The 27,756-nt window shown below is 51.2% G+C and overlaps 1 protein-coding gene across 7 annotated transcripts in view; it reads left to right on the top strand.

Moving 5' to 3' along the window:
- CUL9 (cullin 9) overlaps positions 1 to 27,756 on the top strand; it is a 37,671-nt gene that overhangs the window by 2,697 nt on the left and 7,218 nt on the right. For 6 of the 7 annotated variants that reach the window (XR_003508319.1, XR_003508320.1, XM_027525400.1 and 3 more), the window contains 29 exons: positions 314 to 468; positions 802 to 1,314; positions 1,816 to 1,951; positions 2,102 to 2,295; positions 4,974 to 5,379; positions 5,802 to 5,994; positions 9,465 to 9,672; positions 11,495 to 11,691; positions 12,061 to 12,278; positions 13,239 to 13,488; positions 13,582 to 13,687; positions 14,217 to 14,444; positions 14,707 to 14,797; positions 14,920 to 15,091; positions 16,421 to 16,526; positions 16,805 to 16,900; positions 17,105 to 17,280; positions 17,510 to 17,643; positions 17,986 to 18,165; positions 18,346 to 18,455; positions 18,533 to 18,715; positions 18,841 to 19,001; positions 19,243 to 19,471; positions 19,567 to 19,747; positions 24,926 to 25,071; positions 25,209 to 25,338; positions 25,491 to 25,690; positions 26,087 to 26,337; positions 27,283 to 27,628. Coding sequence is in view for 5 of the 7 variants with exons in the window: in XM_027525400.1 (XP_027381201.1) it covers positions 314 to 468; positions 802 to 1,314; positions 1,816 to 1,951; positions 2,102 to 2,295; positions 4,974 to 5,379; positions 5,802 to 5,994; positions 9,465 to 9,672; positions 11,495 to 11,691; positions 12,061 to 12,278; positions 13,239 to 13,488; positions 13,582 to 13,687; positions 14,217 to 14,444; positions 14,707 to 14,797; positions 14,920 to 15,091; positions 16,421 to 16,526; positions 16,805 to 16,900; positions 17,105 to 17,280; positions 17,510 to 17,643; positions 17,986 to 18,165; positions 18,346 to 18,455; positions 18,533 to 18,715; positions 18,841 to 19,001; positions 19,243 to 19,471; positions 19,567 to 19,747; positions 24,926 to 25,071; positions 25,209 to 25,338; positions 25,491 to 25,690; positions 26,087 to 26,337; positions 27,283 to 27,628 (5,696 nt within the window). In the remaining 2 variants the exon portion in view is untranslated. The remainder of the gene's footprint in view (positions 1 to 313; positions 469 to 801; positions 1,315 to 1,815; positions 1,952 to 2,101; positions 2,296 to 4,973; positions 5,380 to 5,801; positions 5,995 to 9,464; positions 9,673 to 11,494; positions 11,692 to 12,060; positions 12,279 to 13,238; positions 13,489 to 13,581; positions 13,688 to 14,216; positions 14,445 to 14,706; positions 14,798 to 14,919; positions 15,092 to 16,420; positions 16,527 to 16,804; positions 16,901 to 17,104; positions 17,281 to 17,509; positions 17,644 to 17,985; positions 18,166 to 18,345; positions 18,456 to 18,532; positions 18,716 to 18,840; positions 19,002 to 19,242; positions 19,472 to 19,566; positions 19,748 to 24,925; positions 25,072 to 25,208; positions 25,339 to 25,490; positions 25,691 to 26,086; positions 26,338 to 27,282; positions 27,629 to 27,756) is intronic. The other variant, XM_027525401.1, reaches the window with a different exon arrangement.

Below are 27,756 nucleotides of genomic sequence, written 5' to 3' on the forward strand. Positions count from 1 at the left end.
TTTATGTGTTCTGGTTGGAGATTTGTTAGTTGGTTGTGAAATCACTTTCATGGGTTATAACCAACATTTTTTTAAAATGTTAAACATCAGCTCAGAGCACTTAGTAGTGTCAGTTTTGTAGTATGAAGTGTATGTTTCAGTTTCACATCGTGTACCTTCATGTCAGGTGACTGTGTGAAATGTGTCTCTTCCTGGGAGTCTCAGTCACAAGTTTGAAAGCCTCTGGGGTCTAGGATAGACAGTTTGGGGACAGGCGATGTGGAGAGGCGTAGTGGGGATTGAGGAGAAGATCTGGATCCGGTGTGCATTACAGGGAGTCGGGCTCACGTCCTTCTGTCACTGAGCCAACAAGACGGCATCGAGCAGCACATGGATTTTGACAGCCGCTATACTTTGCTGGAACTGTTTGCAGAGACCACGTCTTCCGAGGAGCATTGCATGGCCTTTGAGGGCATTCACCTGCCTCAGGTACCCTTGCCGCTGTGGGGGAAAGGCTATGTACAAGGACCAGGGCATGATTTCTGAAAATGTGGTTCAGGGCTGCACCAGTGCCAGGGCCGCCTGGGGAACCTACTAAAATCAAGGTTCATATTATCCTCCCCGCTCAGAGTCTCTGAGATGAGAACCCAAGACTCTGTGTTTTAAGGCATTCCTTGGGTGTTTCTTATGTCAGTCACAGTTTGGGAACTGCAGGTGTGGGGATGAAGGCTTTATCTTTTTCTGAAGAGGCTGATGTCCAGGGAAAGGAGAGGGGTGGGAGCTGGGAGAAGAGGAAGTTACACCATGGACTGTGTCCTCCAGATCCCAGGAAAACTGCTCTTCTCCCTGGTGAAACGCTACCTGTGTGTCACTTCTCTGCTGGATCAGCTGAATAACAGTCCAGAGCAGGGGGCCGGAGACCGAGGCTCCCCAACCTTGAGGGAGGATTTGGGCCGGGAGAAGAGCCGGGGGCAGCGGGAGCTGGAGTTCAGTATGGCTGTGGGCAACCTTATCTCGGAGCTGGTGCGGAGCATGGGCTGGGCCCGGAACCTCAGCCAACAGGGCACGTTGCCACCCCGGCCGACCCGGTCCATCTTTCAGCCCAGCATTTCAGGCCCCAGCCTTTTACTCCCCACCATCGTTGCGCCCCCCAGGAGGCAAGGGCGGGCCTTCCGCCAGCGCGCTGAATTCTCCAGCCTTAGTGGCTACGGTGAGTACGTGCAGCAAACGCTGCAGCCGGGCATGCGAGTGCGGATGCTGGATGACTACGAGGAGATCAGCGCGGGCGACGAGGGCGAGTTCCGGCAGAGCAACAATGGCGTGCCCCCTGTGCAGGTGAGCAGGGCCACCGCTGGGGGTCTGTCTGCGTGGGGCGTCGCTGGGGCTTCACGCTTCATGCTGGGGGCTCCGGCAGGCCACCCAGGGAGAAAACCTCCAGAGAACTGGGATGCTTTCAGCAGGATCAGTGATGGAGAGGGGGCTGTTAGAGGGCTGGGAAAATCTGTTAGGAATGGGTGGGCTGTGAGGTCCAGGAGAAACTCCCTTGACCAGGAGGCAAAACTGAGATATCCAGATATCCCCACCTGCAGCAGTGGAGTGGGCTTGGAGGGAGCATGGGAGCAGAGGCCTTCAGGGTTAGGAGGAGAGGAGAAGTGCGGCATGCCTTGGTCGGGGAAGGGAGCCTTGTGTGCTAGAGGTTTCCCAGGCCTAGCCCTGTGTGCCCCCCGAGGGCTCCACGCCCCAAGTCTGGATCTGGCCGTCCTCTCCAGCTTGCCCAGCGTGGGGTTCTCAGGGCTGAGCCCTCTCTCATCTTCTGCCTCCCTTCCTCCGCACCAGGTCTTCTGGCAGTCGACGAGCCGCACGTACTGGGTTCACTGGCACATGCTGGAGATCCTGGGTCCTGAGGAGACTGCTGAGGACACGGCTTCAGCGGCTGCGGAGGAGGGGGCGGGGGCTGCTGTGCCGGGCACAGGTGAGCCAGGGAGGGGACGAGGACACGGGGTCTGAACAGAGGAGGAGTAGGCGGCATGCAGCCCTCTCAGGACCAGGAGCTGCCCCAAACGTTCAGAAACCCATTCAGTCCCCCAGTGGAGGCTGAGGCCCCCTGTGCCTGTCTCCCCAGCACTCCCCTCCTGGGACTGGAAGCCCGTGGACGGGCTCTACTCTTTGCCATACCTCCAGCCCGAGCCTCAGAAGAATGAGAAACTGGGCTACCTGACCCAGGCTGAGTGGTGGGAGCTGCTCTTCTTCATCAGGAAGTTGGACATATGTGAGCAGCAGTCAATTTACCAGAGTCTTCGAGAGAACCTGGATGAGGTATTACAGACGGGAGATGCCTGGGGGGTTTGTGGTGGGGTTAGAGTTGGGATTCTCTAAGGTAGTTCCTGGAGTAACAGGCAAATTTGGCCTTGGAGTATGGAATGAAGCAGGGCAAAGACTAATAGAGTTTTGCCAAGAAAATGCACTGGTCGTAGCAAACACCCTCTTCCAACAACACAAGAGAAGACTCTACACATGGACATCACCACGTGGTCAACACCGAAATCAGATTGATTATATTCTTTGCAGCCAAAGATGGAGAAGCTCTATACAGTCAACAAAAACAAGACCAGGAGCTGACTGTGGCTCAGATCATGAACTCCTTATTACCAAATTCAGACTTAAATTGAAGAAAGTAGGGAAAACCATTAGACCATTCAGGTATGACCTAAATCAAATTCTTTATGATTATACAGTGGAAGTGAGAAATAGATTTAAGGGATTAGATCTGATAGATGGAGTGCCTGATGAACTATAGAATGAGGTTCGTGACATTGTACAGGAGACAGGGATCAAGACCATCCCCATGGAAAAGAAATGCAAAAAAGCAAAATGGCTGTCTGGGGAGGCCTTACAAATAGCTATGAAAAGAAGAGAAGCGAAAAGCAAAGGAGAAAATGAAAGATATAAGCATCTGAATACAGAGTTCCAAAGAATAGCAAGAAGAGATAAGAAAGCCTTCCTCAGCGATCAATGCAAAGAAATAGAGGAAAACAACAGAATGGGAAAGACTAGAGATCTCTTCAAGAAAATTAGAGATACCAAGGGGACATTTCATGCAAAGATGGGCTCGATAAAGGACAGAAATGGTATGGACCTAACAGAAGCAGAAGATATCAAGAAAAGGTGGCAAGAATACACAGAAGAACTGTACAAAAAAGATCTTCACGACCCAGATAATCACGATGGTGTGATCACTGACCTAGAGCCAGACATCCTGGAATGTGAAGTCAAGTGGGCCTTAGGAAACATCACTACGAACAAAGCTAGTGGAGGTGATGGAATTCTAGTTGAGCTAATTCAAATCCTGAAAGATGATGCTGTGAAAGTGCTACACTCAATATGCCAGCAGATTTGGAAAACTCAGCAGTGGCCACAGGACTGGAAAGGGTCAGTTTTCATTCCAATCCCAAAGAAAGGCAATGCCAAAGAATGCTCAAACTACTGCACAATTGCACTCATCTCACACGCTAGTAAAGTAATGCTCAAAATTCTCCAAGCCAGGCTTCAGCAATACGTGAACCGTAAACTTCCAGATGTTCAAGCTGGTTTTAGAAAAGGCAGAGGAACCAGAGACCAAATTGCCAACATCCGCTGGATCATCAAAAAAGCAAGAGAGTTCCAGAAAAACATCTATTTCTGCTTTATTGACTATGCCAAAGCCTTTGACTATGTGTATCACAATCAACTGTGGAAAATTCTGAAAGAGATGGGACTACCAGACCACCTGACCTGCCTCTTGAGAAACCTATATGCAGGTCAGGAAGCAACAGTTAGAACTGGACATGGAACAACAGACTGGTTCCAAATAGGAAAAGGAGTACGTCAAGGCTGTATATTGTCACCCTCCTTATTTAACTTATATGCAGAGTACATCATGAGAAATGCTGGGCTGGAAGAAGCACAAGCTGGAATCAAGGTTGCCAGGAGAAATAATCAATAACCTCAGATATGCAGATGACATCACCCTTATGGCAGAAAGTGAAGAGGAACTAAAAAGCCTCTTGATGAAGGTGAAAAAGGAGAGTGAGAAAGTTGGCTTAAAGCTCAACATTCAGAAAACGAAGATCATGGCATCTGGTCCCATCACTTCATGGGAAATAGATGGGGAAACAGTGGAAACAGTGTCAGATTTTATTTTTTTGGGCTCCAAAATCACTGCAGATGGTGTCTGCAGCCATGAAATTAAAAGACGCTTACTCCTTGGAAGAAAAGTTATGACCAACCTAGATACAATATTGAAAAGCAGAGACATTACTTTGCCAACAAAGGTCCGTCTAGTCAAGGCTATGGTTTTTCCTGTGGTCATGTATGGATGTGAGAGTTGGACTGTGAAGAAGGCTGAGCGCCGAAGAATTGATGCTTTTGAACTGTGGTGTTGGAGAAGACTCTTGAGAGTCCCTTGGACTGCAAGGAGATCCAACCAGTCCATTCTGAAGGAGATCAGCCCTGGGATTTCTTTGGAAGGAATGATGCTAAAGCTGAAGCTCCAGTAGTTTGGCCACCTCATGTGAAGAGTTGACTCATTGGAAAAGACTCTGATGCTGGGAGGGATTGAGGGCAGGAGGAGAAGGGGACGACAGAGGATAAGATGGCTGGATGGCATCACTGACTCGATGGACACGAGTCTGAGTGAACTCCGGGAGTTGGTGCTGGACAGGGAGGCCTGGCGTGTTGCGATTCATGGGGTCGCAAAGAGTCGGACTCAACTGAGCGACTGAACTGAACTGAAGGTAGTTCAGCCTGGGGGACTGCCTAGGGGAGGGTGGAGTGAGGTTAGAGAGCTTAGAAGTTAGAGAGCCAAGGAATCCTTCCCTGGGGATAAGGCAGAGGCTGGGAGGGTCTAGGAGGCAGGAAGTATGTAAGGCCCCAGTGGGAGGTGGCCCACCTCCTGTTACTGTCCCCAGGCCCTTGGTGTCTGCTCCTTCCTGAAGTACATGCCTTTCTGTTGGCAGAGCCTAGGTGAGAAGGCCGTGGGTGAAATCTCTGTGCCCGTGGCCATGGCAGAGAGTCTGCTGCAGGTTCTCAGGAATCGGTTTGAGGGCAGCACCCTCAGCGACCTGCTCAACTCCCAGATCTACACCAAGTACGGGCTGCAGCCCGATGCTCTGAGTGGCTCGTCGTCTTCACAAAATCACTCTAGTACCCCAGATCCTGAAGAGGAGTCGAAGTCAGAGGCCACCTTCTCAGAGGAGGAGACCGAGTCCCCCAACGTGAAGGCTCAGCCCCTCAAGGCAGAGGCAGAGCCAGTCAAGGGAAAAACCGAGCTGCCCATGGCACAGAGCGATTCGCAGCTGTTCAACCAGCTTCTGGTGACTGAGGGGATGGCTCTCCCTGCTGGGATGAAGGAGGCAGCCGGTGGTGAGTCAGGTGCTGGAGGGGAGGGCAGAGAGGTGGGAGCAAGTCCTGGGTGCCCCCCAGAGAAGTGGGTCGTCAGCGGGGAGGGCGTGCCGTGGAGTGAGATCACTTCTGCGTGAGAAAGTGCACTGGGAGCGTGCATCCATTTTCCTTCCTTGGACCTTGATTACGTACAGCCTGTCACTGCTGCCTTCCTTCAGCGTCCCTGGAAAAGGAGGGTCTGTCTTCTAGAATAACGTCATCTTCATTGCCTGATTATTAAATCCCTCACACAGAGTTGGGAACATTCTGGGTGCAAGCTACAGTAGTGAATAGGGTGTTTAAACGTCAGTAGGATAATTGGGCTTGACCGTTAGAGAGTTCCAAGGTGAAGATGCTGCAGTTTTATTTTTTTTAAGCCACCGCCTTTCCCTCACGACTTTCAGAAATGATTAGAGCCTTGCGGGGCCCTGGGCCACGCAGCTCCCTGGACCAGTACGTGGCAGCAGTCGTGGCCACTGTGCAGATCTCCAGCTTGGACACCAGTCTGCAGCTCTCAGCACTCTGCGCTCTCTCCCAGGCCGTGGAGGAGGTCACGGAGCGAGACCACCCTCTGGTCCATCCTGACAGATTCCTGAGGTTAGAACCCTGGGGAGGGAAGTGGAGGTTACGGATTAAGCTGTCAGTTGGGGGAGGATAGTGGTAGGGAGGGAAGGAGCTAGGAGATCAAGAGTTAGAAAGGCTGGGGGAAAGAAGGGCCAGCTTGAGGCGTAACTGAGCAGGAAGGGGACTCTGTGATGGTTAATGTTCTTGGAGTGCTTGTTCTGTGCCAGGCCCTTGTGCTTAAAGCTTTACGAGCATTCTCTCTTTAAATCCTCCCATCTCCAGAGGCAAACCTGATGCTATTCTTATCCACTGTGTGGGTCAGGGACTGAGGCTTAGAGAATTTAAGTAACTCGCCCAGTATGACAGATAATAGAATCAGGATTCAAATCAAGGTCCTTTTGGCTTTTGAGTACTTTTTTTTCTCCCTCTCTACTTTCTTCCTATTAAATTAAAAAATAATTAATGAATTCATTTGGCCACATCAGCTCTTAGTTGTGTCACGCAGGGTCTTCGTTGCATCACGCATCATGGGCGGTGCATGGACTCTTTGGTTGTGGTACACAGGCTCAGTAGTTGTGGTTTGCAGGCTTAAAGCCCCTTGGCATGTGGGATCGTAGTTCTCTGACCAGGGATCAAACCCACGTCCCCTGCATTGCAAGGCAAAATCTTAACCGCTGGACCACCAGGGAAGTCCTCTAAAATTTTTAGAAAATACTTCTTAGTTACAAATAGTACACCATTGCGTTCTTATTTTAAAAGATCCAGAGAATGAAAAGTCAAAGTCCCATTTTGCTTCTGTTGTCACACACCCAAGCACGTATCCTTCAGACCTTCTAGAGGCTTGTATTTGTTGGTGCGTTTTCTGCATTTGAGTTTTCGTGTATGTGATCACACTCTGTTTCTGCGGCTTTCTGCCTACACGCAGTGTGTCTGCATACAGTATGTCCGTCCGCGTGCTCTTGCCTCGTTCTCACTGCCGCCCTGGACTCTGCAATGTGATTATACCCAAAATCACATGTAGCCTTACTTTGTAAAATTTTACTGTCTTGAAGCATATAGTTGATTTACAATGTTATGTGAATTTCTGCCTACAGCATAGTGACTCGTTTGTATATTCTTTTTCATATTCTTTTCCATTATCTTTTATTAGAGGATATGAATATGGTTCCCTGTGCTATACAGTAGGACTTTGTTGTTTATCCATCCTATATATAATAGCTCGCAGCTGCTACTCCCAAACTCCCTGTCCATCCCTCTCTCACCCTCCTCCCCCGTTTGGCAACTACAAGCCTGTTCTCTCACTTACAGTGTTCTAAGGGATCTATTTTTCTTCACACCTGCCAGCACTGGCTATTATCATTTTCAAAAATCTATCAGGTTGCCAAAATTTTAAAGTGATTGGTATCTTTGTCTTTAATTTCTTGAGAAGTTAGGCATATTTGCATGCGCTTCTTGTATTCTGCTATAAATATTCTTATCCTTTGCCCATTTTCTTATTGGGTCTTTGTCTTTTTTTTATTGATTTGAAGACATTCTGGATATTAATTCATTATTGCTGTTCCAAATATTGTCTCTTCTATAATCATATTTACTTTATTTTCTGAATATAAAATAATATATATGATCCCTATAAGAAAATGAAAGTTATGAGAATAATGATCATCTGAAAAGCCTCTATGCAGAGATAGTCACTGTTGACATTTTAGTAAACATCCTTACATATTTCTTTGTTTATTCGTGTGCATCACCTCTGTATATTAACTTGTTTACAGTAAATCAGGGCTCCAGAGAGGGGGATATATATTTAAAATACGTTTGGTTCACATTGTAGTCATCGTAAGGCCCATGAGAGAAGACAGAAAGCAGCTCTATGCGGGGAGGGCCTATTAGTGCTCTGGCCGCTGGTCCCCGTCGGAACTTGGTGGGGTTATGGCTCTGTGGGCCCCAGGATCCCTGCACCTCCAGGCCTTGAAACCCCAGAACAAACCCTGTTGTCCAACACAAAAGGCAGGAGTAAACACAGAACCTTTTCAGTGCTTTTATTTGCGTTATTTCTCAGGATTTGTCTTTTTGTCCTCCATTCCTTCCTTTTTCCCTCTTGAGACGCTCACTGTAACCCAGGAATTCTTCAGGCACTGCTTCCTTCCCTTCAGATCTGTGTTTTCACCTGACCCTTTCTGTAACTTAAGTGCTCAGGGTCTTAAATTGGTGGCTAGTATCTTTTATTATGTTGAACTTTTAGATTTTCATGCAGCTATCTTTCTTGACATTTTTTTAATGGTTCCTAGGTTTGAAGAGGGTCTATTCCATTCTGGGACTGTAAAAATATTTCCTATACTTCCTAAAAATATCTGTGACTTTACTTTTCACATATATTTTAAAATCTGTGTGCAGTCTATTTTTGCAAGTGGAGTGAAGCAGAGCTCCAGCCTTCCTTTTTGCAGATGGATAGCCACATGTCTCTGCCTCACGTTTTGCATGGTCCTTGCAGTCCTTCCTGTCTGAGATGCTGCCCTTATCGCTCTTCTAATCTGTTCATCTGTTTGGCTACCCCGTATTTCCAGAGTCTTAATTATTATAAGTTTTTATTTTGATAAGTAGTAGGCAAGTCTACAGTTATTTCTTTCCAACCAGTCCTTGACTATTCTTGCCTATTTTATTTTCTCTTTCTGTGCCTAAATCTGTCGGGGTTTTTTTCCCCTCTTGATTTTAGTTATATTTTACATCAGGATGCATCATCTGGTGTGCAACAATAATGACATAGATTATTCATAATAGAGACAAAAATATTTCAGTACAGAGTCTTTGTCAGCATGAGGCTGAGGGCAGGAGTATCCTGCAGGCTACCATATTCTTATGCACTTGTCGGCTTGCATTTTTTTTTTTTAAAGATCTTTTGTAGACCAGTTGAAACAGTTTTCTCTTGGTAAGGGCATTTTATTTATTTATTTTGGCTGTGCTGCGTCTTAGTTGCTGTGCAGACTTTTGTCTGTGGCCAGCAGGTGCTCCTCCCCACTTGTGCATGGGATTCTCATTGCAGTGGCTTCTCTTTGTGGAGCACAAGTTTTGGGCTGCATGGGCTTCAGCAGGGAACATGGGGTTCAGTAGTTGTGACTCACAGGCTTAGTTGCTCCATGACCTGTGGGATCTTCCCAGATCACGGATCGAACCCGTGTCTCCTGCTGTTGGCAGGTGGATTCTTTACCACTGAGCCACCAGGGAAGCCCTGCCCTTTAAAAAAAAAAAAAAAAAAAAAACCTTTTGGGCATTTTGATTTAACATTGTGGTGAATTTATAGACTCATTTGAAAAGATGAGCCAGAGCTCATCACCATTTTGCTATATTGCCTGCTCGATGAGGAGAGCCTGAGACAGACAGACTGCAGAGGAGCGGGCAGCAGGAGGGAGGGGTCGGGGGATGGACTGGATCTTCGTGGACAGGCTTGGACGGGCACTTAGGTGAGACTCTTGGGATGGGAAACCCCAACGTCTCTCCTCTCTCAGGGAGAAGCTGGTGAAGACGCTGGTGGAGCTGCTGACCAACCAGGTGGGAGAGAAGATGGTGGTGGTGCTGGCTCTGCGGCTTCTTTACCTGCTCATGACCAAGCACGAGTGGCGCCCGCTCTTTGCCAGGGAAGGCGGCATCTACGCCGTGCTGGTCTGCATGCAAGAATACAAGACCTCTGTCCTGGTGCAGCAGGCGGGGCTGGCAGTGAGTGGCCCGGGCCCGGCGGTAGAGTGATGGCCAGGGTGGGCAGCTCAGGGGTGGGCTCTGCTGGTCTTGAGGAGGTTCTGTGGTCATTCAGACAAGGAGGAGACATTGGGATGGAGGAGATCCAGCTGGGGAGTCCAGGAGACAAAATGCCTCTGTGGAAGCAGGGAGAAAGGTGTTTCTGAGAATGATTCCCAGGTTTAAAAGTGATCAGCAGGGGTGGATGGAGTGGGGAACTCTGAAAGAGGAAGAAGTGTACAGAGAAAGCCAGTTTGGATTTTTAGGTATGTTGACTTTTCCAGGGCTTTTTATTAACAACCTAGTGTCTGATTAAAGGCAAAAGTTTTAGATGTGACAGAGTAATTTTTAGCCATTTTATCTGAGTGGTCTCAGAACACAGAAGATACCTCCTCACCAGATGTGGGTAAAGCCAAGCCAACATTGCATTGCAGCCTTGCCAACCCCAGGTCCAGGGAGTGGGGAGAGGAGGCCCTCGTTCGGGGAAGAAGAGTCAGCTTCCTGAGTGCTCCAGACAGAGGGTCAGGCTGGTGGGGAGGTCCGGGCAGTGTGTGCTCCGTTTAACCTGAGGCTCCCTGAGGGGACAGGCAGGCCTTGTCTAGAGCAGTTCTGAGCGTGGATGCCAGCAGTCCCGTGAACTGGAGCGCGGGTGCTCTTGAGGCGGTCTTTGCCTGGGGGAGGCCGACAGGCCCTTTCTTTATGGGGTCAGCCTGCTGCTGCTTCTCCCCAGAGCAGCCAAGCATTCCTAGTCCAGGCCAGGCCAGTCTGTTCAAAGAATTTCCTGATCCTTTTAAAGTGCATAACCAAATGCTTCTAAACTCAAACTCTTGCCCTATAACAGAATTGTATCATTTTGTTTATAACTTAAGGTGTCCGGAATTCAGCTTGGATTGGGGAGGGTAATGTAGCCAAAGGGAGAAAACCTCATTGTGAGGTGGCATTTGCTTGATGGGTCCAGCCCTTACCAGGGGATCATCCTGAGGAGTAAGTTCTTTCCTCCATCCCGACGAGGTTTCCTCTCCAGAGTCAGCCCTTTCACCAGCCAAGACCTTCTCCACTCTGATGGTTTAGTGTTCATCCTAATTTCAGTTTCTCTGAGAACCAGCCAACATGTCTGCACATTCCAAGTATTTTTTCCTGTAATTCCAGCCTCACTCTGCCTGTGAGGCAACCTAAGTAGCCTCATCCAGGCAGGCTGGATACTGGCTTTGGTGGCCCGGGGACGGGGGTGGGAGTGTTGGCATCCACGTGGTAGCAGCAGCAGGGCAGAGGCCCAGGTTGCGTGGGGTGGAGTGGGGTGCAGAGTTTGAGGAGAAGGGCGACTCAGAGCTTCCGTGGTTGGGATCAGGCATTAGAGGAACTCCAGAGAGGTAGGACGACCAGGCGGACAAGAAGTTACAGAACTCGAGGGAGAGGTTTTTCAAAGGGAGGAGCGGCTAAGTGAGATGGAAGACGGCTTCAAGCAAAGTCTTGAATATACGTTGAGGCTGTGAAAGGGCTCCGTCCGGAGGGGACGCTGCACACGGGTGGCCACCCACCCCTGCACTCATCGAGTCTCGGTCCTGGCAGAGAGAAGCTGCAGGCTCATGTTACCCCGGAACCTTGGGTTTTCTGGTTGGCTTTCTTTTCTTTTCTTCCTTTTTTTTTTTAAGCCTTTGATGTCCCATCACTGCCTCTTTCATTTCTATTTGCAAACAGCTCAGTTGCCCCAGACTTTGAGGTCTGGAATGCAGCCCGGCTCTCTCTCCTGTTCTGCACAGAGGCCGTGCCCACTCCTGACTCTGTCTCCATACCCCCTACACAGGCGCTGAAGATGCTGGCCATTGCCAGCTCCTCAGAGATCTCCACATCTGTCACCAGCCAAGATTCCATCCATCCTTTGTTTGACGCCCAGATGACCAGGGAGATCTTCGCCAGCATTGACTCAGCCACCCGCCCGGACTCCGAGAGCCTGCTCCTCGCTCTCCCTGCTGCTGTGATCCTGATGCTGAACACAGAGGGGTCAGGACCTCCCTTCCCGAATGCCAGACTCCTGTTAAGCCCCACGCCCTGCCGCTCCCCTGCCCCGGGCTCTTGTGCTTCGCAGAAGCTCCCTTCCCACTGTCGTCTCTGGATGAAATGTCCTGCTTGGGGTGGCTAGAAGAGAGGCTAAGTGGTTGAGGGTAGCGAGGTTCCAGAGATCAGAGACCCCTGTCCTTTCCTGGGGTTGGGAGGAGTGACCTGAGGTCAAGAGGCCAGGTGTCTGGCCTCAGAGGGACCCCTGGAACCCCTCTGTCCCCAGCTTCAGGGCTCCTCCCTCTGTGCCACCTCCCTGCTTCCATCACATTCATTCTCTTTCAATTTCTTCCGGGAACACCTCCCTCCTCCCAGGTGCTCCTCAGCGGTGAGAAACGGCCTCCTCCTGCTCAACCTGCTTTTGTGCAATCACCACACGCTGGGAGACCAGATCATCACCCGCGAGCTGAGAGACACCTTGTTTAGACATTCGGGCATAGCACCGGGGACAGAACCCATGCCTACCACCCGGACCATCCTCACGATGCTTCTCAATCGCTACTCGAAGCCGCCGGGCAGCCCCGAGCGCTCAGGTACCGTCGTGGAGGTAGTGGGTGTGCTGAGCAGCTGGTCCCCACCCGCGGCCGGCAGGGTCCAGGCTTACGTCCTAGTTCCTTGGTAGAAAGACGTGATGACCCTTCAGGAAATGAATGAGGGCTTTCGTGCTCAAGTTCGGTCTCAAGTAGGACTTCCTGACCAGGAGGAGAGGGGACGTTTAGGATAGGTGCAGGGAGATTGGTCTTCTCTGTATAAACATGAAAGGGCTGCCATCTGTCTGAGCTGAGTGCAGTCCACTCTTCCTGGTCACTGCAGGGTCGGTTGAAATGACTTCTAGAGAGGCTTTCTGTAGAGGAATTGTAACTTGTGGTACAGAAGTTTGTGACTTAGAATGTGAAATATCGATACCATAGTGCAGAAAGGCTCTGTATTCAATGCACAAGTGAAACCTAGACGTATGGGGGCAAATCGAAATAGGCCCTGTGTCTTTTAGTCTGTACTTCTGAAGCCACCGAGCTCGGTAGTATAGGGGACCTGACTATAATAGCTAGTATTTGTTGGCTTGTATAGTAGCACAGCTCACATGTAGAGAGTAGTGGGACCGTATGAATTAAAACTGTGCTGTTTAACTTGATAGCGTTTGCCATACCAGTTTTTTTTTTTTTGGGATATAGCTAGATATATATTTAGTTCACCAACTCAATGGACATGAGTTTGAGCAAACTCTGGGCGTTGGTGAAGGACAGGGAAGCCTGGCAGACTGCAGTCCATGGGGTCGCAAAGAGTATGACGTGACTTAGTGATTGAACAACAACAAACTTACATATTTGGGGCCAGAAAAAGAAGTCTGCCACTGTCGAGTAGAAACAGTAGATGTCCTCACAACGGGGCGGGGGGCAGTTCGGGGGTGGTTTTCTGCATCTGTGCATCTCAGTCTGACCAGCTCGTGTGACTCTCCTTCATAACCATTTTTTTCCCTCCATGTGTCTGGGCAGCAGCGCCAGAGACCCCCAGCGCCCAGGGCCAGGAGGGGTCCCCTGAGCTGCTGATCCGATCCCTGGTGGGGGGCCCGTCTGCAGAACTCCTCCTGGACTTGGAGCGCGTGCTATGCCGAGAGGGTGGCCCGGGGGGTGCCGTGAGGCCCCTCCTCAAGCTCCTCCAGCAGGAGAGCCAGCCCTTCCTCCTGTTCCTGTGGACTCTGGACGCCCCCGGGCCCAATAAAACCCTGCTGCTGACGGCGCTGAGGTGAGAGGCTGGGGGGGGGGTGGGCACCTGTGTGTCGGGGGCAAGGGCAGCTGGCTGACTGCAGGGGCTTCACTTGTTTCCACCCCTCTCCAGGGTCATGACCCAGCTGCTGGATCACACTGAGGCCATGGTCCTCCCCTGGCACGAGGTCTTGGAGCCCTGCCTCAACTGTCTGAATGGCCCTGGCAGTGACTCTGAGGTACCCGAGCCCTGGCCAGGGTGGGCAGGGCAAGGCAGCCCGGGGGCACCAGCTGCCTGGTGAGGCCCTGGGGGGCCACGGCACAGCCAGCCTGGACGGGCTGGGACACTGGGAGGGAGTGGAGGAAGGAGGCCAGTGTCATCTGACGGTCCCCAGAACCGAGGCCTTCTCCCTGTGCCTGAATTTTAGATTCTGGGTTTGGGAGAAGCCCACATTCCGCAGTCCATGCAGTCCCTGCTCTCCGCCTTTGGGGATGGGGGGTGTGCCCTGTGGGGCAAGGCTCAGGCACCAGCTGGCCATTGCCAGCTGGTGCCCAAGATAGGCTGGTCCTGGCAGGAGGAAGCCTGGGGAGCTGTGCCCAAGCTCTGCCCCTCACCCCTGGGTCCTCTCCCCAGCATTCTGTGCCAGCCTATCTTTGGTAGTCTGTTCTCAAGTTCTCCAAAATCTCACCCACTGCACCCCCACATCTAAGGCCACCCCTCAGCCTGCCCTTTGCATCCCTGTGTTAATCTTGGCATCTCTGGGCCAGATCGTTCAGGAGCTGCTGTGCTTCCTGTATCGCCTGGCCTCCACACACAAGGACTACGCAGTGGTGCTCTGCTGCCTGGGAGCCAAAGACGCCCTCACCAAGGTCTTGGAGAAGCACTCGGCTCAGCTGCTGCTGGCCTGTGAGCTGCGAGACCTGGTGACAGAATGTGAGAAGCACGCCCAGCTCTACAGTAACCTCACCTCCAGCATCCTGGCGGGCTGCATTCAGGTGAGCAGCACGCGGGTCCAGGCTGAGGGAGGTGGGGGGTGGGGGAAGGGGCCTCACGGTGTCCCTCTTCGGCACAAGTGGTGGCGGATCTAGGCCCTTGTTCCCCGGCCCTCACCCCACGTGGTTCTGTTCTGCCAGGATTCTGGAGAAAGGGGCTGAGCGCTCTGTCGCCTCTTGACTCTTTCTCCACGTGTGTCTCCGTGTCCCTGCTGCAGGGACCCTTTCTCTCCCCACACCCTTTCTCTCCATGTCCCGGCTGCAGATGGTGCTGGGCCAGATTGAAGACCACAGACGAACCTACCGCCCCATCAACATCCCCTTCTTCGACGTGTTCCTCAGGCATCTCTGCCAGGGTTCGTGCCCCCCATCTGCTTCCTCCTGCGGCCACCCCAGCCTCTGCCTCCCCTCCCTTCCTGCTCCCTCGTCCCCTTCCTGTCTTCTCTCTCAACTAACCAGGCTTTCCGTGGGCCCACAGGCTCCAGCGTGGAGGTGAAGGAGGACAAATGCTGGGAGAAGCTGGAGGTGTCGTCCAACCCGCACCGGGCCAGCAAGCTGACGGACCGCAACCCCAAGACCTACTGGGAGTCCAACGGCAGCACCGGCTCCCACTTCATCACCCTCCACATGCACCGCGGTGTTCTTGTGAGGTGTGAGCACACCCGTGTCCATGCACACAAATGTTCTGATACGCCCCAGTATACATCCTCAAAGAATTAACTACACACGCACAACCCCGACTTAGACGCCCTGTGCCTGAGGGACCTCACACCCATTTTTCTCCCTGAGCACAGGGTAGACCTCCCCTCTCTCCCCGAGCCTGCTCCCTCCACCAGACACACGTCACCACCCTGTGCTTTGATGGAGGTACAGCAGCAGCTCACCCACTCCCCGTGTGGGCATCGGTTTGTTGTGTACTGTGTGCCAGGTACCCTGCAAGGGCCTGGAGCCGCACCAACAGTGAGATAAAGGGCCTGTCTGCAGGGATCCGAGAGTCTTACTGGGGAGCCAGGCTGGAAAATCAGCAAGAGAGAGTAAGAAAAAAGTGATAGTTGACAGGTGCACTGGATCCTGATGCCAACTGAGATCTCAGAGGAGGCTGCAGACAGAGGGGCTGAATGGGTTAAGTTTGTGGTAGAAATTGACTGGGTAGAGAGAGGCCAGCAGATACAGGGACAGCATCTGTGCAGGATGAAAGCAAGAAGCAATGATGTACAGGGGGTAACTTGAAGTAATTGTGCTTGGCTGGGATGAAGGGTCTGTGTAGTGAAGTGGCACGAGAGGAAGCTGGAAAAGGAGGCAGAATCAGTTGAGTTTTATTCTGAAATTTGAGGAGCCACTGAAGGATTTTAAGAGGGGAAAAGACAGAAGTAGGTTTTTTTATTTAGAGAGCTCTGGCAGTTATGTGAATTTGGCTGGCAGGCCAGGACAGAGTTGGAAGGTTTACTGAGTGCTGATCGTTCAGTGAGGCGGCGGGAACGGGCATAGATGGTGAGGAGGCGGTGGAAGAGGGGAGCTTGAGAGGTGGTCTGCGGTACCTGCCGCTGGCTGGGTGAGGGGAACCACGAGGGAGGCGTCACGTGTCCTAGCTGGACAGCTGGATGGGTGCCCATTCTTCCCCAAGAGAGAAGTGGGAAGAGGAGCAGGTTTCTGTGGACAGATGACCGATCCATGTGGGCACATGGACCTGGAGGTGCCTGTGGGCACGGCATGGACCTGTCGGATGCGCGGCATGCAAGCTCAGGAGAGCGGTCTAGGGTAGAGACGTGAATTTGGAGTCCTTCAGGTGTTAACTTTCAGCTGAAACCATGGGTTTAAGTGAAATCGCTTTGGGGGAAGGTTACGGGAAGAGCAGGGAGCCTGGGGAAGACCAACGCTTAAGCAGAGGACAGGATTCTGAAGAGGATGTGGTGGGCAGAGGTCGTTTTGCACCAAGATCAGGGCCCTTGGTTCTGACTGAGTCCTTTCTCCTCTCCCAGGCAGCTGACTCTTCTGGTGGCCAGTGAGGACTCGAGTTACATGCCAGCCCGGGTGGTGGTGTTTGGGGGTGACAGCGCCAGCTGCATCAACACAGAGCTCAATACGGTGGGGACCCCGTGCCCGGGCTCCCCCTTACTCTCCGTCCTTCTGTTGGTCCCGGGGGCCTTATCGGGCGGACCCAGTGCCTGTGGAGCTCCCACATCCCTTCCTCCCGGGCGGGCACTGCTTTGTAAGCTTGGAGAGTGGAATCAGGGCTGTGGAGGTGCATAGATCCACAGGCGTGGGATGGGAGAGGTGAGGGGCGCACACCGTCACAAACTCGGCTGCTGTCAACAGTCTTCCTGCTCTACTCCTGTCTCTACCTCTTCTCCCTGCCCCGCCAGGTGAATGTGATGCCCTCTGCCAGCCGGGTGGTCCTCCTGGAGAACCTGAGCCGCGTCTGGCCTATCATCCAGATCCGCATAAAGCGTTGCCAGCAGGTGGGGTGGGGGACTGGGGGGCACAGGGTCCAGGAGGAAGCAAAGGATCTCCCTAGCGGCTGGTTCTCCAGTGTTCGGGGGCCAGGCTTAGATCAAGGGTCCTCCTCTGTCTGCTTGCCCTGTGTGGCCCAGGAGCCTGCTGAGTTCCAGAGAGGCGGGAGTGCCTCCAGGGAGCCGAGGGGGTGAGAACTGTGCCCCTTGCAGGGCGGCATTGACACCCGGGTCCGGGGTGTGGAGGTCCTCGGCCCCAAGCCCACTTTCTGGCCGCTGTTCCGAGAGCAGCTGTGTCGCCGTACGTGTCTCTTCTACACCATTCGGGCCCAAGCCTGGAGCCGGGACATTGCGGAGGACCGCAAGCGCCTCCTCCAGCTCTGTCCCAGGTAGGTGGGCAGGGTGCAGCCAAGGAGATACGGTTAGTGGGGGCAGGAGGGGAGCGGCGTTTGAAGGATCAAGCAGCAGCCGGAGGAGGGAGCCGAGCAGAGACCAGAAGTGTGTGGTGGGGGGCAGGGTGAAGGACCAGCTCATCTGGGCGGGCGATTGAGAGTTGAGTGCAGGTGGGTGGAAGCCTGGGGACGTCTTTAATCCTTGACCAGACATTCTTTGTCCCAGACTGAACAGGGTTTTGCGTCACGAGCAGAATTTTGCAGATCGCTTCCTCCCTGATGAAGAGGCTGCCCAGGCGCTGGGCAAGACCTGCTGGGAGGCCCTGGTCAGCCCCCTGGTGCAGAACATCACCTGCCCGGGTAACCGCCTCCACCGCGGCCCCACTAACCTGCTCCTTGTCGTCATCCCCAGGGCTGACCTGAGTCAGTGCTCTTGGCTCTCTTGGTTTCTGTCCCCGAAGGCCTGTCACCTCAGTGTCCTCCCCTCCCTGCCCCAGGGACTGCTCCCTGGGACTCTGGTGTTTAAATCCTCCCCACCCCGACCCTGTCCCCACGTCCCCAGACTCCAGCGGAAGCAGACCTTGGTGAGGGGAGGACTAGGGCCCTGCCGCCCCCAGATCCTTTCCGTGCAGTCGCCTCTCCCCTCTGCTTTCCGGGTTCTCCACTCCGTCCCCCATGGAGGCCTGACCTGTCTTCTTGTAGACGCGGAAGGGGTGAGCTCCCTGGGGTGGCTGCTGGATCAGTACTTGGAGCAGAGGGAGAGCTCTCGGAACCCCCGTGGTCGAGCCGCGTCCTTTGCCTCCCGTGTGCGTCGCCTCTGCCACTTGCTGGTACACGTGGAGCCTCCTCCCGGACCTTCTCCTGAGCCATCCGCCCGGCCACGTGAGTCCCAGCCGCGGCCGGCTGAATGAAGAAGCCGGCGGCAGCGCTGTCTGGTTCCTCTCCTGGGTTTTATTCTTCCTTTCTGCTTTACCATGGGCCTTCCCGGGGCTGAGTTCCCCGGACGCTGGGACTCACCCAGCGGCTGAGATGAGCCTGTTCCTTTGCCCTCTGCGTCCGCAGCCAGCAAGAGCAGTAAGGCTCGGGACCGGAGCCCTGGGCCTTCCCCCGTCCTTCCCAGCAGCAGCCTGAGGAACATAACGCAGTGCTGGCTGAGTGTGGTGCAGGAGCAGGTAGGCAGCGGGGCTGACGTCGGGGCAGGGCCGAGGCTGCTGGGCGGCCCCTGGGCTGCGATTTCCCATCTCCTCAGGTCAGCACGTTCCTGGCTGCGGCCTGGAGGGCCCCGGACTTCGTGCCCCGCTACTGTAAACTCTACGAGCGCTTGCAGAGGGCAGGCTTGGAGCTCTTCGGGCCCCGGGCGGCCTTCACACTGGCCCTGCGCAGCGGCTTCTCTGGCGCCTTGCTGCAGCAGTCTTTTCTCACCACTGCCCACGTGAGTGCAGGGCCCAGCGGCCTCCCGGGCTCCTTCTGCTCTGCCCTTTCATCTGCTTCCTCCCACCACCCCCGAAACTCTGCTCCCTCTTCATGGTTTGCTCCCGCCCTTTCCTTTGCCCCCAGATGAGTGAGCAGTTCGCCCGGCACATTGACCAGCAGATCCAGAGTGGCCTGATGGGTGGAACCCCTGGAGTGGAAGTGCTGGGGCGGCTCCAGTGGCACCTGGAGCCCATCATGGTCCTCTCTGGCCTGGAGCTCGCCACGACTTTTGAGCACTTCTACCAGTGAGTGCGGATCTGGAGAGGCAGGGTGTGCGAGGCCTAGAGTCTGAGGGTGGGGGAGACCTGCGTCTTAGAGGGAAGGCAAGGGAGGTGCAGTGGGGAGGTGAGGTTAAGATGCAGAGATGGCCGTGGCCCTGGGGAGGGGGAGGATGAGGCAGGCTGCAACAGGGGGACCTGTGTTCTGGAGCGGGAGGCCCTGCCGAGCGCCCACATTGAGGCTCGGCCTGGGCTGTGCACGCTGCAGGCACTACATGGCGGACCGTCTCCTGAGCTTGGGCTCGAGCTGGCTGGAGGGGGCCGTGCTGGAGCAGATCGGCCTTTGTTTCCCCAACCGCCTCCCCCAGCAGATGTTGCGGAGCCTGAGCACCTCGGAGGAGCTGCAGCGCCAGTTCCACGTGTACCAGCTCCAGCAGCTGGACAAGCTGTTCTTGGAGCAGGAGGACGAGGAGGAACAGGGCCTGGAAGAAGAGGAGGTAAGAGCAAGGGAAAGAGTGGGAGAATAGGCGAGCAGGAGAGTCTGGACCAAAGAAGGGAGCCCAAGAGCCCTTGGAATCCTTCTGTCTCTCAGGAGGAAGAGGAGGCCGAGAAGGAGCTCTTTATCGAAGATCCAAGTCCAACAGTCTCTGTACTGGTCCTGTCACCACGCTGCTGGCCGGTCTCCCCTCTCTGCTACCTGTACCATCCCAGAAAGTGCCTTCCCACAGAATTCTGTGATGCCCTTGACCGCTTCTCCAGTTTCTACAACCAGAGTGAGGAGATAGGGACAGGCAGTTGGAGATTGGGGTGAGAGTTGGGGTGGCATCTCAGAGAGGAGGAGGAGAGAGGCTCTTTGGACAGGAATGTATAGATAGGAAGCAAAGTGGTCTCTGGATAGAAGCATCGCTAGGGAAGGAAGGGTGGAGAAGTGTGGGTTAGATCTTCATTAATTTCTTTCTGATTTTCTTCACCTTTATATGAACTTGCTCTGTTTTTCCTTTTTTAACTTTAAGTTGCATGCTTATTTCATTTTTAGTCTTTTCAGACTTCTGGTTTTCAAATGAAAGTATATAAGGCTGTTCATTTCCTATCAACATTGCTTTAGCTGCATTCAGTAAGTTCTTGGTTTTTGTTTTGAAGAGTTTTTTTTTTTTTAATTGAGGTAGAGTTAGTATTCAACAAAGTACAGAAATCTTAATTATAGCTTAATGAAATTTATATCCGTATGCCCTCCTGTAAGCAGCCCCCCTGCCTGATCAAGACATAGAACGTTGCCAGCACAACAGAAGGCTTCCTCCTTCATGTCCCTTTTCTAGTCAGTATCTTCTTCCAGGAGAAGTTACTATTCTCCCTTTTCATCGTAGGTTTCTGCCTCTAATTTAAACATCATACAGATGGAATCACAGAGCATGTATCCTGCAGCGTCTGATTTCTCTCACGGGACGTAGTGTCTGTGGGAGTTTTTCAGGTTGCCAGTTGCATCATTAACTTTGTTCTTTTGCGTTGCTGATTCACGTTCCACTGCATGAATTATGGATATTTGGGACGTCACATAAGTTTTTATCCTGTAGTACTTGCTAATTGTTTAGTTCTAAGAGTTTTCTAATTTCTATTTTGTTTCTTTGATTTATTAGTTTTCTGGAAGTATATTATATATTTTTAAGTTTCCAAACTTGGGTTTTTTTTTTTGCTTAGTCATCTTTTGCTTTAGATTTTAACCTTCATTCCCTGTGGCCAAAGAAGGTGATTTCTGTGATTCTGAATCTTTGCATTGAGTGAGTCTTATTTCATGGCCTAGTAGGTGATCAGATTTTATAAGTGTTCTGTGTGTGATGAAGAAGAATGTGTACTCTTCAACCGTTGGATATAGGATTCTATTTATTCCTCTAAATTGACCTTGTTAATTGTGTTGTACAAATCTCTATCCTTACTTATTTTTGTTTGCTTGATTTATTACCTAGAGAAGTATGCTAAAATTTACCATTACAATAGTGAAGTTTTAAACTTCCAGTCACGTCAGTTTTACTTTATATATTTTTTGATTATGTTATCAGATACAAGGTTAAAATCATTTAACAGTAGATAATAATAGATAGAACTTTATATAGCAATAATAATAGAACTTTCCGCAATGATGGAAAAGTTCTTTTCTGTGCTGTCAAAAATGACAGTCATTCATGTCTATTGAGCACTTGAAATGGGACTAGTGTGACTGAGGAACTCAGTATTTAATTTTATGTACTTTAGCGTTTAATGTTAAATAGCCACATGTGGTGAGTGGCTACCACATAGAGGACTCTGTAGATTTAGAATCTTCATGGTCAGTTAAGCCTTATTGTAATGAAATGACCATCTTTCTTTCTAGTGAAGTTTTTTCTCTTAAGGTCTGTTTTTATCTGGTATTAATGGTGTACCAGCTTTCTTTGATTGGTATCTTTCTAGTATGTCTATTTCTGTCCTTTTACTGTTTTCTTTTGGCTTGATCATTATTTGAGGTCTCTCTTATTGTGGTAAAATATGACTAGCATACTTTGGCATTTTAGCCATTTTAAGTATAAGATTCAGTTGTCCTTTTACTTGAAAATTGTTTAATTTGGAAATAATACAGAAAAAAATTGTGAGAACAGTATAAAGAGCACTCGGAAACTCTTTTCTTTTTCAGTGTGTGTATGTTAGGCTGCCCTGGACCTGTGTTGCCGTGCATAGGCTTCCTCTAGTTGCAGTGAGTAGGGCCTGCTCTCCAGTTCCGGCATGCAGGCTGTTCATTGTGGTGGCTCTTCTCATCGTGAAGCAAAGGCTCTAGGCATGAGGGCTTCAGTACTTGCCACGCGTGGGCTCAGTAGTTATGGCTTGTTTGCCCCACGGCATATGGAATCTTCCCAGACCAGGGATTGAACCCGTGTCCTCTGCATTGACAGGCAGATTCTCAGTCACTGGGCCATCAGGGAAGTCCTCATAAACGCTTCGTCCAAGTTTACCTGTTGTTAACATTTTGTTCCATTTGCTTTTTAAATTTGCTCTTTGTGTACATATACACGTCTATAAATGTATATGTATGTATACTTTTTTCATGAACCATCGCGTATATGTTGGCTCTTTGCCCCTAAATAATATACATTTCCTAAGAGTAAAATGTTCTTTTATGAAACCAGCACTCCATTTATTACTTTCAAATATTTAACATTCATATAATACTTTTAATCTAGTTTCCATATTCCAGTTTTGTCAATTACTCCATAATGTCTTTTTTTTTTTTTTTTTAGTCCTGGAGAGGATCCGGTTCAGGAGTACCTGTTGGTTTAGTTGTTGTGTCTCTAGTCTCCTTTAATCTGGAGCAGTTCCACAGGCTTTCTTTGTCTTTTGTGATACTGACACAATTTTAAAGGAGATATAATCCTTTAAAATTCCCTAATTCCTCCTTTTAAGCTTATGTATTTCTGGATTCACGTTGCACATTCCTGGCCAGAGTACTAAGTGATGTTATATCTTCCCAGGATAGTATACATGGAAGCACAGGATTACCACCCGCTCCTTGTTAGTAATGTTAATTTTGATAGCCTGGTCAAGAGGCAGTTTGATTTTTCCACTGTACAGTTAATATTTTTTCCCCTGCTACTATTAATAAGCAATCTGTTGGCAGTATACTTTAAAGCCTGCCAGTATTCTACTGTCATCAGAATTCCCCTAGTAGCATTTTACGATTTTTTTTAGCCACCCTTGCAGCTTGCAGGGTTTTAGTTCCCCAACCAGGGATTGAACTGGGCCCTGGCAGTGAAATCAGTGAGTCCTAACCACTGGACCTCCAGGGAATTTCCTTATTGTACTTTTAATTTTGACTTCTTTTTATATTTTAGACATGTCTTTATTTAAAATATTAATACCTAGAACCTGTTTTCTAATCTCTCTTTTGAATTATCAATTTTTGTCTAGTTATTATAAGTAATAACATTTGACTTTTATTTTTGGTTTACTTTTCTTATAATTTTAAATTTTAGTTATTTACTATATACAGGAGTATGTAAAACATACAGTTAAAGCAAGAAAGTTCAGTAGAACACTAACAGATGTGATTCTGCCCTGGGTTTTTGTGCATTCTATTATTTTGGATTTTTAAAAAATTCCTTTTTGTCTCTATCAGTTTTGGAAGTTATGCATTCTGTTTCTATAGTTGATTGCTCTTATATTTTTAATGTAAGTTTAACTTGTTAATGTCACCTCCCATCTCCCTGAAAAATGGAAGGACCATAGAAAATGTTAATTCCAGTCTGATCCCCATCTTGTACCTTTGTTTCTCTCCCAGCTGGTGATTATTGTTATTGTTTTATTCAGTTTGGATTCGCCATCATACTAGTTGCTTTGGTCACCGTTCCTTTTGTACCTTGATCCTTCTTTCTGAATTCAGTTTTCCTCCTAAAGTACATTATTTAGAAGTTTCTTAATTGATGAAATATTGCTAGAAAACTTTGATCGGTTTTTATTTTAGAATGGCTTATTTTCATCTTCATTTAGAAAATCTTTTTATTGTGAGAAATTTTGACATACCAAAAAGCAGACAGAATAAACTTCAGTGTATCACCATATATCAGTTCATGGCCAATTTTGCTTCATCTGTATGTATCCCACCCACTTTCCCCACCCCTCAGATAAAGATTCCTTTTAAAAGCCAGGATTCTATAATTATCAAACTTACAGAAATTAGTAGTAGTTCCTACTATTATCAGATATACAGTCAGTATTCATATTTCCCTAATTATCTTGAGCTTTTTAGAGTTTTTTGTGGGTTTTTTGGCCTATTGAGGATCCGAATGAAGCCCCCTTTTGCGTTTGGTGAGTTCTATCTCCCGTCTCCCTAAGTGTATGATCCCTGCCTCAGTTTCCCTCCCCTCTTGCGGTTGTTTGTGGAGGGCTGGCTGGTTGTCCAGAGCTGTCCATAGGCTGGATTATGTCTACCGAGTGTCCTCTAGCATGGTCCTCTGTCGCCTCCTTTCCTAAAGACAGATATTTAGGTGTTCAGATGTAGGAGCTTATTTAGATTCTGGGTTGATTTTCTCAGGCAAGGACATGTCATAGGTGGTATCATGTACTTCCTTCAGTACATGTCTTCCTGTGTGATGTTAAAGTGGATTTCAGCATCGTCTGTCCAATCTATACATTATATAGAATTTCCCATCAGCTGTTCACTAGACATTCATTCTCATTACCATTAGGGTTAGGAGCTAGTGACATTCTACTCTCATCCTCTCTCCATGTGTTAGCCAGAAGGCTCTGTCTGTAGAGAGAACCTTTCTCTCATCAGCTTTTTGGTTGCCTGGAAGGTCCATTTATACAGGAAAGGCTTGATTCTCTTTTCTTCTCCCTCTTTTTTAACCACTTTTCAAAATAATGTATTGGTTCTCTAGCTTCATCCAAAGATACCCATGAGGTCTTTGAAAAATAAAAGATATCATGAACTCATGGCTTTTAAAACATTTCACGTTTTTCAGTCCATCACAGGTGTGTGTGTGTTTTTTTTTTTTTTTTGACATTCACATTGTCCCATCTTGGGCCAGAGAGCACCTCCCAGTCTGGTTCCTTTTGGTACCTTCTCCTCGTGACAGCATCCTTGCTTTCTAGTCTGAGCAAACACCCCAGGCTCACAGCGGGTGGCAGAGACTCAGCCTAGCAGATCTCTAAAACTGTCAAGTTCCCTGGGAGCAAAGCCCAGCTCTCCTCTCTGCTGTTTCTGCTGTGGAGCTCACCGGGCACAGGGCTGGGCACAGGGTGGGCTCCAAGACCCCTGTGGCAGACACCGAGGGGCTGTGCTCGGGACGCTGGATGAGGCATGTGTGTGTGAGTGCTGGGCCCTGCTCCCCACAGAGACTAGGGGAGCCTGGCGAATGCTGCACGCTCGCCTCAGCCCTGACCCCTCATTTGCCCTGTTGTCTCCACTTCTTCCCTCGACACTCTCCCAGGTCAGAACCATCCAGCCTTGGACGTGGGGCCACACCGGCGACTGCAGTGGACGTGGCTGGGCCGGGCGGAGCTGCAGTTCGCGGACCAGACGCTGCACGTGTCCACCGTGCAGATGTGGCTGCTGCTGCATTTCAACCAGACAGAGGTGCCTCAGCTCCTCAGCCTCTCTCTCCTTCGCTTCGTCTGTCACTGTTTTCCTCAACTCTGGCCCACCTTCTTTCCCTCCTCCTTTTCCTTTGCCTTGACCGTCTGCTCCTGACTGGCCCTGTTTCTCCGGCCCAGGAGGTGTCAGTAGAGGCTTTGCTGAAGAATTCTGGCCTCAGCCCCGAGCTGCTGCTCCAGGCCCTCCTGCCCCTCACCTCAGACAGCGGCCCTTTGACCCTGCAGGAGGGCCAGGACTTCCCACCTAGGGGTAGGTCCGAGGTGGTGGGGCTGGGCTGAGCCCCTGCTCCCAGGGGTGGGCTCTCTGGGTGGGGGAGATACAGGGGATGAGAATGGAGCCCCCTTTGCCCTCACTCGTCTGTCCCTTCCCCTCTTTGGGCACTGACTGGGAGCGGGTTCCAGGTGTGCTGCGTCTCCAGGAGCCTGGGCTCCAGCCCCGTGGGGAGGCCCTGTGGCTGCTGCCTCCCCAGACATACCTGAATGTGGAGAAGGATGAAGGCCGGACCCTGGAACAGAAGAGGAACCTCCTGAGCTGTCTTCTTGTCCGTATTCTCAAAGCCCATGGGGAGAAGGGCCTCCACATTGACCAGCTGGTGTGTCTGGTAGGCACAGGGGACCCTGATGGTTGGGGGAAGGGGAGGGAGTCATGCTTGGGGGTGGAGTGGGGGGCAGAGGGCATCACGGGGAAGGTGGGTGACATTCCCATCTGGTTTTTCTATTCCTGATGGGAATTTAGAAGGTGGAGACCAGACATGAGTGCTGACCGTGTGCCAGGCTCTATTCTAAGGAGTTTCCATGATTAAGTCATTTAATCTACACAGAAATACAATGAGATTGGTGGTGTTGGTATTACTACTATTATTATTATCCCCATTTAACAGATAAGAAAAATGAGGCATGAGTTAGTAACTGATCCACAGTCAGGCAGTAAGTGGCAAAGCTGGAGGCTGGCTGCTCTGGGTAACCGCAGCCCACCTGTTTCCTCGCCTCCCATCCAGGTTCTGGAGGCCTGGCACAAGGGTCCAAATCCCCCTGGAAGCCTGGGCCGTGCCATTGCCGGGGGTGTGGCCTGTACCAGCACGGATGTCCTCTCTTGCATTCTTCACCTCCTGGGCCAGGGCTATGTGGAACGGCGGGATGACTGGCCCCAGATCCTCACGTACGCCACCCCAGAGCCCACAGGGCCCTGCCGGGGCCAGGCAGAGATCCCCTTCTTTGGCAGCCAGACCTCTGAGACCTCCAAGATAAGGTAGCCCCGTGCCCCCTGCTGCAGGGCCCCCCAGGACGAATGGCACCGCAGTGACATGGGAGGGGTCATAGTGCCAAAGCCAGGCTGCCAGAACAAAAACATGTCATTTCTTTCTTTGTCTAGCGCCATTTTCCCTGTCCCTGATGAGAGGTATTAGTCCTCATCCCCACTCCCAGCGTCATCACCCCCTTTGCTTCCGTCCCACGCAGGGGCCTTGCTGTCCCCAGACTCCTTAGGTAGGAGTCCAAGACTCATAAACTCCTTTCTGGATGTCTTTCGTTCTAAGCAGAATTGAAATACTAGGCAGACACATATCGAGTACTAACTATGCACTCTGCTTAGTGAAATATACAAATTCTATGAATAGTTTTCAGGAAGTCTGTTCTCCAGAGGAATTTGCCATAGGACTCCGCTAGCTAGCTGGCACCCTAAAGCTCTTTACCTCAGTTCCAGTTCACCAGGAGTTGTTCTGCTTTTACGCCGGCTGTTCAGACTGTGTAAATGCGAGTTTTCTAGAGTCATCTTTCTCAAACTTCCACTCGCACACATTTTCAAATTCACTGGAGCTCCCCGTGACACTTAGGCTGCTGGTCCACAGCCCACACGTTGAGGAATGAGGCTGTGGACTTTCTCTCACTGGACACACTGGGAGAATTTGGGGAGGGATCTGAGTGTGATCGTCCCATCCACTGCAGGTCAGTCAGCACCGTGACCCCTGCCCACTAGATTCCAGTAGTGCTTCAGTCACTGACTGCCAGCCCCACCCCACATACTGCAGACGCTCTGTGGAGGCTGTGCTCTGACGGTGGGTGGTGATCCTCAGGCTGGTTCAGCAAGTGTGGACGAAGATGCACAAGTGGGGACCGGGGGGCCAGGGTGGGCTCCAGCCAGCGGGTTGGATAAGCAGGGCAGTGAGACTGACCACTGACCCCTGTCTCTCTCAAGCCCAGAAGCCGTGGCTGCCCTGGCTTCCCTCCAGCTGCCCGCGGGCCGCACCATGAGCCCCCGGGAGGTGGAAGGGTTGATGGAGCAGACGGTGCGGCAGGTGCAGGAGACGTTGAGCCTGGAGCCCGACGTGGCACAGCACCTCCTGGCTCATTCCCACTGGGGCGCCGAGCAGCTGCTGCAGAGCTACAGCGATGACCCTGAGCCGCTGCTGCTGGCGGCCGGGCTGCGCGTGCCGCAGGCCCAGGCCGCCCCCGCACGCCCCGACCACTGCCCCGTGTGTGTCAGCCCCCTGGCGCCCGACCGCGACCTGCCCGCCCTCTGCTGCCAGCACTCCTGCTGTAAGGTGAGGCTCTCCTCCCCCCAGCACCCCGGCAACTCGGGAGCTCTGGTCTCCAGCCCCGGCAAGGCCACTTCCGGGCCTGGGCGATGTTGGATGAGTCTCAGTCCCTCTTAAGCTGGTTTTGTCATCGG

This window comes from Bos indicus x Bos taurus, chromosome 23, assembly GCF_003369695.1.
Source record: "Bos indicus x Bos taurus breed Angus x Brahman F1 hybrid chromosome 23, Bos_hybrid_MaternalHap_v2.0, whole genome shotgun sequence".
NCBI lineage: Eukaryota > Metazoa > Chordata > Mammalia > Artiodactyla > Bovidae > Bos > Bos indicus x Bos taurus.